We start from the raw sequence: 8,693 nt of genomic DNA, 5'->3' as shown, positions 1-8,693 counted from the left end.
GATACCCATTCACACAAATAACAAATAGTAATAAGGTGGAGTCTCTCTAGTTAACTTAACGAATAAGAAGTGAAAAGTATCAGCTTCTTCCAAAAGAACGGATCACATTTTCTGATTGGTCAAAAGTATTAGCCTTCTTCCAACAAATACAGAACGGTGAATTAACATTACATAATAGTGTTTACAATAGGGTGTTAGTTGCATGAATGTTCCAATTTTCACGCAGACCACTAGATTTGATCCATACCACTGCCCTTCGAGACCGACGAACTATGTGGTAGTGGATTTCATGGTCACATCTGATGTCCAAATGTCATGCCCCAACGTTATGTACAGAAAAGCCATATTTTTCTTAGCATATACACCGAACCCAGTCATTATGTGTTTCTGATTCCTCTCACTCCTACAGACAGGACTCTGAACTTGGGTTATCTTCTCCTAGCCTGCTCTCTGTTTTGTATTTTGGCTGGCTATTTTCCCTTCCATGAATGGGTAGCGGGGGAGGGGGGGGGGGGGGGGGGGGGGGTTAAATCACCAAAATAAGTCAGCCAAGGCGCTTTTTCAAAGCAGTATCGAACTACTGAAGTTAAGATCGAAGAACTAAGAGCCACAACTCTCAGTCAGCTGTCTTCCGACCTATTTATATTTGGAAGACCTGTAGTTTTTTCGTTATAGTCCCTCTGTCCCAAAATAAGTGTCTCCCTCCGTCTCAAAATAAGTGTCTCAACTTTAGACACTTATTTTGGGACGGAGGAAGTATTTGTTAGTTGTTACACACAACCCCAACAGTGTACATTATCACAATTGCATAGAACACATACAATTCCAGAAGCATCAACTGTTCAACCACCAGCATGTACTGTACAGATATACAATATACCAGTACAGACTGGGGTAAACCATAAGCATCACCTGTTCAACCACAACCACCAGTACGTAGCTTTTTCATGGCCTGTGAAGCAAGGTAGGAACCCACCCAGCACACACAAGACACAAGCTACTTACTTACCAATTACCACGGACCAGGAAGCACATGCTTCGCTTATTCCACCAAACAGAAACGAAAGAACCCAACGTCCCAACAATACGTAGAAGAGCTGCATCCTCATGAACCTGATGGTCCAAAGTGCTAATTCACTTCTCCCACCAGTGAAGGAAATCCTTGCGCCTGTTGATCTTCTTCTGCAACTGGAGAACGCCATACAGGAGAGCTTCAGCTGTTGGAGGGCACCCAGGGACGTAGATGTCCACGGGAACGATCCGGTCGCACCCACGCACGACGGAGTATGAGTAGTGGTAGTATCCGCCGCCATTGGCGCAGCTGCCCATCGAGATCACCCACCGAGGCTCTGGCATCTGGTCATAAACCCTACCGAGAGTAGATGAAGCTCAAGATATTAGCTAGATCTAGATAAAGTAAAACTCCATATGTATAAAATGACTCAATGACCACTGCAAAAAGAACACAAGGTTATATGCTAATCTGTATATTTGCGGCTCGGTTCATAGGATATCTGAATTAATAAACCTTGATAAATTGAAATGAACAGTCATGTCTATGCCGTTTCAAGAAAATTGGCATCAACCAAAAGCAAGTCATACAGGACGAAAGAACCTTTCTGTTCCACTTACTGCAGCAACCATACAATCAAGGCGCCTATGTCACACTGTTTTTGTGTTCCTTATTCCATAAAGGCAAATCGAGAATTTGAGATAGTATGCCAAGCAAAAATAAGTCTCTGTAATCTGGAAATAGACAAATTGGACTTCAAGGACTAGAACAGGTGCTACATCATGTTTAGAGAGCCACCAACCACAGGTGAAACAGCTTGAAGTTACAGAGGAGATACATATAAATGCAGGGCTCCCATATCAACAACGAGACAGTAGAGTGTAAATTAGTAGGCATGCACAGCTATCTGTATGAAAAAGTTCTCTCAGAGTTCTGTCCTAGCTTGGTTTTTACATTCAGGGTTCATAAGAGCTCACTGAATTGTAACAATACACACAATGGTATGGCGGATTTCAGCATAAGCCTGTTGTAGAGCACACTGATATACAGGACAAACAAATAAGGGGCAATCTCGCCGATTAACTGAACAAATAACAAGTCAAGAGTACTAGCCTTCCTTCAACAAAAACAGAACACATTTTCTGGTAGGTGATATTTGCAAAAAATGTGCAGTGCAGTGCAGTCATGATGATCACACCAACATGTACGTGCACATGATACACAGCATACCGCACACGATTCATCCGGGAACGACCTAAATCATGAGGAAACGTGCGTGAGCAAAGCAAATTCGTAGGCTAGAAATGTTCGTCACCTGCCTACGCGCGCGGATCGAAGTGTATCAATCAAGAAAAGAAATGGGCAGACGGAGGGGACACGTATATACGGACTTGCGGAGCGCGGGCGCCATCTTGTTGGTGAGCGTGCCGGCGACGATCATGCAGTCGGACTGGCGCGGCGAGGGGCGGAAGATGACGCCGAAGCGGTCGAAGTCGTAGCGGGCGGCGCCGGCGTGCATCATCTCCACGGCGCAGCACGCGAGGCCGAACGTCATGGGCCAGATCGAGCCCCGCCGGGCCCAGTTCATCAGATCGTCCACCTTGGACACCACGAACTCCGCGGCCTTCGGCATCGGCGCCGGCGCGGGCGCCCCGCCACCGTACGGCGCCGGCGCCGCTGTTCCCGCCGCGCCGACGGTGGAGGAGTAGGCTCGAGGGCCGGCGGAGAGGAGCGCGAGCCGCGCCGTGCGGGGGAGGAGGAGCGCCATGGCGTTCGATGGCCGTCGGAGAGCGCGCGGTGGTGGATGGGGATGGGGATGGGCTGTGCGCTGTGGCGTTCCGAAGGTGGCGGGGAGGCGTGGTATGTTTGGAGAGGGTGGGCAAGCGCAGAGCGGTGCGCCGAGACGGTTCGCGCCGCCCGCCTTCTGCGGTTGGCCAGCGAGACACGTATCCTTCTCTGCTATTTCTTCTTCTTCTCTTTTCTTAGAAAAATTGGACAGCCTGCTTATGATTATAATTTTTTGGATGAAATGCTAAAACTTTGTTTGTTTTCTTAACACAAAATGTCTAGAGTTAACGAAGTTTGTGGGTTTTACTGCATGAGCATGTAGGGTGTGGCTAGGAATTACAGGAATCTCCACGTAAAATTTTATGAATTTAGAATTGACTGAGACTTGGTTAAGTCTTAATTGACTGAGATCTATCAGTCCCGTACAAAATATGAGCACGGACATAGCTCGGTTGCATGATTCGGTTGCACGTTTACCACCGTAAAGACGGGTTGCTTTTAGTCGTCTTCGGTGTGCCTTTGAAATATCTTTGGGTTCAACACTTTCCAAATCGGACAATACCGGTTCCTGAATCCTGATGACACCCGAAATAGCAGTAAACTTAGAAGAAGAAAAATGATACACGCACAACGAAATTCGGAGGAGGTCAAAGGAAAATATTACCAAAACAAAAAATTCTATTGAACTTCATGATAAAACTATTCCTAATTTAGAATAATGGGAATGAAAAATATGATTTAACCAGGAACTTGTTAAACAGGAAAATCTTAGTATTTCATCAAGAAGTTTGAAAATAATGTTAACTTACACGTAAGTTACAAACAACCAGCAAAAACCATAAAAATATATTTGTGTGAATGTTCACATATTATTTGTGATTTTTCTTGAATCCTCGATCTCCTCATAATATTTGTAGTTTGTTTCATTTTTAAAACTAAATAAATACTCCCTCCGTTTCATAATGTTAGACGTTTTTTGACACAAAAAGCGTCTAACATTATGGGACGGAGGGAGTAGCATTTTATTAATTTGTACCCTTCGTCGGAGCCGGTCCTAACTGGCTCGGTCACTGATTGTAGACCTGAACCTCAAGGATACATTTCCTGATTAGTCATCTCTTTAGCAGGTCGAGCAAAAGAATATATACCACTCTGACCAAAATCAACAACGTCATGTTTTCTGAATGATGGGAAACTAGGCTCTCGACTTCCAGTTCCTCTCGGGGTCCGCGGACATATCTGGTCGCTGCCCTCTCATTCTCAAGCGGTTCTCAAACTGAAGAATTCCCGGGATTTTGTTGCGAGGCCGGGTGGCCACCTGTTGATGGGTTTGTTCATGTTGGCACACTACTACAGAGCGTGTCATCACTGTTCAACCAGTAACCATCATCACTTGGCGGTCAGGACCTTGGGGCCGATGACTATGTTATTACTAACCGGTCACTGATGAATAGTATCACTATGATCAGTCAGTGATGTGTTTTGGAGTGGACAAGCTAGAGCAAAGTAATAGTCAACAATAGCAATATCGCCATCAAGCACTTGAAACAATATCACCATAAGGCAACATTCACCATCAAAGCAACAATAACGGTATCACCACAACACTAATACTTCTTCAACTCACACATACATGCTACTACCGACCAGCACCACCACCACCACGCCTACACCTACACTAGTGGCCACCACCACTAAAATTATCTTGGTCATACTTATTTTATTCTCATTTACTTCACTGTAGGCCAGACATTGAAACAATGGTGAACTATTTGTGTAAGAAAACACATGAAAAATAAAATGGTGACATCTTACTTGTGAAGACATTCCATGGTAGATTTCATGTTTCTTCACGTCGGCACCGACCACTAAGTTCATATGTTGTCTTCCCTCCACTAACAATCACAAGCTCGTCACCCACTATAATGGCCACAAACATGCATAAAGCAATGTGTGAATGAACAAAAGTAATATTGAAATGACATATGTACACGGATTTTTTTTTCTATCACTCTACAGCTTTTGCTTTTGCCCATTTTTCCTACGCCACTCTAAAATTTGGCATTTCACTTTTGCCACTCTTACATTTTGACAGTACATAACAATTGTAGTTCCTTGGCAAAAGCAAAAGAAATTAGAGTGTCAATTGTGATACATTGCCAAAAGCTAAGAGTGGCAAAAGTGAATTGATTGTTTTTATTGGCAATTGTGATACATTGTCAAAACTATTGTAAGGCAACAATCACCATCAAAGCTCTGTTAAAAAATTCATGATAAAAGAAATTATAATTTAGAATGGAAGGAATAAAAATATGATTTAAACCAGGAACTTGTAAAATGAAAATCATAATTTTTTCATGATTTTTTAAAATATCAGGTTAACTAACACGTAAGTTACCACGTGGCACATGTGGTAAGAAATTCAAAACTATTTAAAAACAAAACAAAAAGACACGCAAGTTACGAACAACAAGAAACATCACTAGCACAATTTTAGTTTTCATTTATGACCTGCATTCGTTGAAAAGTACTTACGAGTGTTATTAACACAGTAACACCAGCATAGTTTGTTCATGATGAGGTCCTAAAATTTTGAAATTCGTAATTTGCTTGACTGCACAATATATGTAGAACTGAAACTCGATGATTAACAATCGAACCAAATAGATTAAACATGACAAAGAAATACAAATAATAACAAGGGTACAAAAGAATACCAAATAAATAGTTTTTTTAGGGTTAACGTTGCTGCTTTATTTAACTATAGCTCGGAATGTCGTCCGAGATTACATCAAGAATAAAGTCTGGGGGAACCCCAATCCAAACCTTACAAAGTTCCTCATCAACACCTACCTTTGCTAACTTATGTCGGCAACATTAGCAGATCGCCTGATCCACTCTACCTTGAAACTATCAAAAGAAAGCAGCACCTCCTTTATCTCCTGTATCCACGGCCCAACAGCAGCCATGTTACGATTCGGGTCTTTGAGCATTTGTACCACGGCCAGACTATCCATCTCCACATGGACTTTTGCAACTCCTTTGTCCACCGCAAGCTTCAGCGCCTCCCTGCACGCCAATATCTCAATGGTTTCCGGGTCAGCTTGAGCTTGGAACACTTGACATGTAGCAGCAACAAAGGCCCCATTATGGTCTCGCAGAACTGCACCTCCTCCGCACCAAATAAATAGTTTGCTTCATCCATTCCCCCCATATGTGTAGAAACTCCTGTTGTTGCAAGTCGGCAATGAAAATATGTCTTCATCTTAATTTTCTGTAGCAATAAATAAAACTAATATAAAAATGCATCAATTCGGGTTTCATCCATACATGCACACATTTTTTAGTTCTAAATTAATTACTCAGTAGTTAATTGTTCAAAGGCATCAGTTTATAAATCAACACATACAACATGTTTTTTGACGCGTCAACGGCGGGCTTACGTCTGCCTGAACCTTTATTAACCACCGTCAAAGTGTTACAAGCATAGGGAACAGAAGTACAGGGGGGGTTTGGGAAGGAAAAAAGCAAAAAGGGAAAAGATTACACTATACCATGGGACTATATTCTCCCGGCTAGATGGAACAACATGGAGCCCCAGTCACGGAGCATAATTTGCCTCTATGGTTTCTTGCAACGATGGGACCATAGTCGAAGATCGTCGACTGCCGAACTAGCAATAGTGTGGGGCTGGAGTTGTAGGTTTCGGAAAACCTTGGCGTTTCGTCTCTTCCAAATGTTCCAGAGAATGGCCATCATAACTGTCGATCGTGTCTTGTTGTTGAAATCACCCTCCCAAGCATGTAGTAGTCCATCCGGTGTATGATGGCAAAGGCCGTTTAGTTCTGCCCAGAGCGGAGCTAGGTGTCGGCATTGAAAAAGGTGATCAATGGTTTCACATTGGCTGCGGAAGGGGCAGTCGGCATTGGTGGCAATGCCCCTTCTGAAGCGCCTAGCATTCATGAACAAGCGGTCCTTGTTGTCGAGCCAAACAAAAATTCGGCATTTATTCAGTGTGTAGTTTCTCCAAATGGCCGGCGCAAGGCTGTCCTTGGGCCGCGACTTCCAAACCGCTTGGTAGTCCAGCTTAGTGGTTAACGGTTTGCCTGCCTCCCTCGAAATTCTTCTGTCAGCAACCTGCAAATTCACGTTTACCGAAGCCAGAACATTGCGTAGATCAGCAAGCTCGCACTCAGCCATGTGAGACAGCCTGGGGGTCAGGTCCAAGGTTAGGTTGTTCGAGCCAGGGCACGAGCCACCGGAGTGTGGACCCGATTGGAGTGAGAGAACAGAGCCGGGAAAAGTTGTGCTAGGGTTTGGGTGGTGTTAGGGAGCCAAAAGTCGAGCCAGAATGAGGTAGTAGCGTCGTTGTCAAGTTGCACCCGAGTGTTTGAGCGAAAGAAATCAAGGCCTTTCATGATATCCCGCCAGATAGGGGTAGAGTGACTATCGTCCATACCCACGTAATGGGTGCTAGACCATCCGTACTTGGAGAAAAGGTAGGAAGGTTGTCGCGAAGCCGCACCGTCATGTAGCTTGGAAATGTGTTTGAGGAGGAGGCAAACATTCATGTGCGGTAGAGATAGGAAGCCGAGGCCTCCATTAGTGAAAGGAGCGCACACAATGTCCCAAGCCACTTTGCAGTTACCCCCGGTGACCGTGTCTTGGCCCGTCCAGAAGAAGGCCCGACAGCGTTTCTCAATCTCTTGCACAGTGCCGGTAGGAAGAAGAAGAACGCTCATAGCATAGATTGGCAGGGCCCGGAGAACGGAGTGGACGAGAATTGCCCGCCCGGCCAAGGACAAAAGGAGTCCCCTCCAGCCGGCCAAACGTCTGTCGACCTTATCGATGATAAAGAAAAAATCCACGAGATGGAGTTTGTGGGTGGAGAGAGGCAATCCTAAGTAAGATTGCGGAAAGGAAGCGACCGGGCATCCAAGAATGGCCGCAAGGTTGTTAGAGAGCTCCGGGTCGGCGTGAATGGGTGCGAAGGTGCTTTTGTGGAAATTGATGGTAAGGCCGATGGCCTCGGAGAACTAAAGTAGGATTTGCTTGAGGGTCCACAGTTGCACTGCATCTAGAGGTAGGACAATAAGGGTGTCGTCAGCATATTGCAAGATGGTGCACGGGATATCGTCCGCAATTGGGTGGGAAAGAAGGCCATTCGTGGAGGCCTGGAGAATTAGGCGCTTAAGGACATCAGCTACAATAATGAAAAGATAGGGGGAGAAAGGGTCACCCTGCCGCAGGCCTTGCCGACACGGGAACCAAGGGCCTGGCTTGCCGTTCAGTAACACGGCCGAGGTGGACGAAGAGTTTAGGTGGTCGACCCAACGGCACCAGGACGGTGGAAATCCTTTTGCTCGTAAGATCGCGGCAAGGGCGACCCAAGACACAGAGTTGAAATCCTTGTGGAAATCAAGCTTGATGACGATTGCAGGGAGGCGCCGTTTAAAACAAGTTTGGACAATGTCCGCAGCAAGAACAAAGTTTTCGGCGATCCCACGGCCCCAAATAAAACCCCTTTGTTCGTCATGGATGAGGTGGTCGATAAGAGGCTGGGCCTGAAAGGCTAGACACTTAGACGCAAGCTTGACGGAGCAGTTTTGAAGGGACAATGGGCCGTAGTTCTCTGGCTTGGCGGCGGCGGACTTCTTTGGAAGGAGCACGATGTGGGCTATGTTCAAACGCATAAGGTCTGCTGAGCCAGCATGAAAGTCATTAAGCAAATTGAGAAGATCCAATTTAACAAGATCCTAGTTGCTCTTGTAAAAAGCGGGGCCAAAACCATCCGACCCTGGGCTTGCATCGTCCTTCATGGCCCAAAGAGCAGCCTTTATTTCGTCCAAGGTAAAAGGAGCAGAGAGGTTAGAATCCTGAGCGGGAGTAATTG

General features: G+C 45.3%; 1 protein-coding gene across 1 annotated transcript; it reads right to left on the bottom strand.

Annotated features, from left to right (window-relative positions):
* Positions 1-777: 777 nt before the first annotated feature.
* Positions 778-2,936, bottom strand: LOC123096896 (NADH-quinone oxidoreductase subunit B 1). The gene is made up of 2 exons (XM_044518687.1): positions 2,404-2,936; positions 778-1,369 (listed from the first exon to the last, which is right to left on the bottom strand). Exons 1-2 carry the CDS (start codon positions 2,778-2,780, stop codon positions 1,135-1,137), a joined length of 612 nt encoding a protein of 203 aa, XP_044374622.1. The 5' UTR covers positions 2,781-2,936; the 3' UTR covers positions 778-1,134.
* Positions 2,937-8,693: the final 5,757 nt, after the last annotated feature.

The sequence above is a fragment of the Triticum aestivum genome, chromosome 1B (assembly GCF_018294505.1).
Source record: "Triticum aestivum cultivar Chinese Spring chromosome 1B, IWGSC CS RefSeq v2.1, whole genome shotgun sequence".
Lineage (NCBI taxonomy): Eukaryota > Viridiplantae > Streptophyta > Magnoliopsida > Poales > Poaceae > Triticum > Triticum aestivum.
This window is presented reverse-complemented; position numbering and strand designations above follow the sequence as displayed.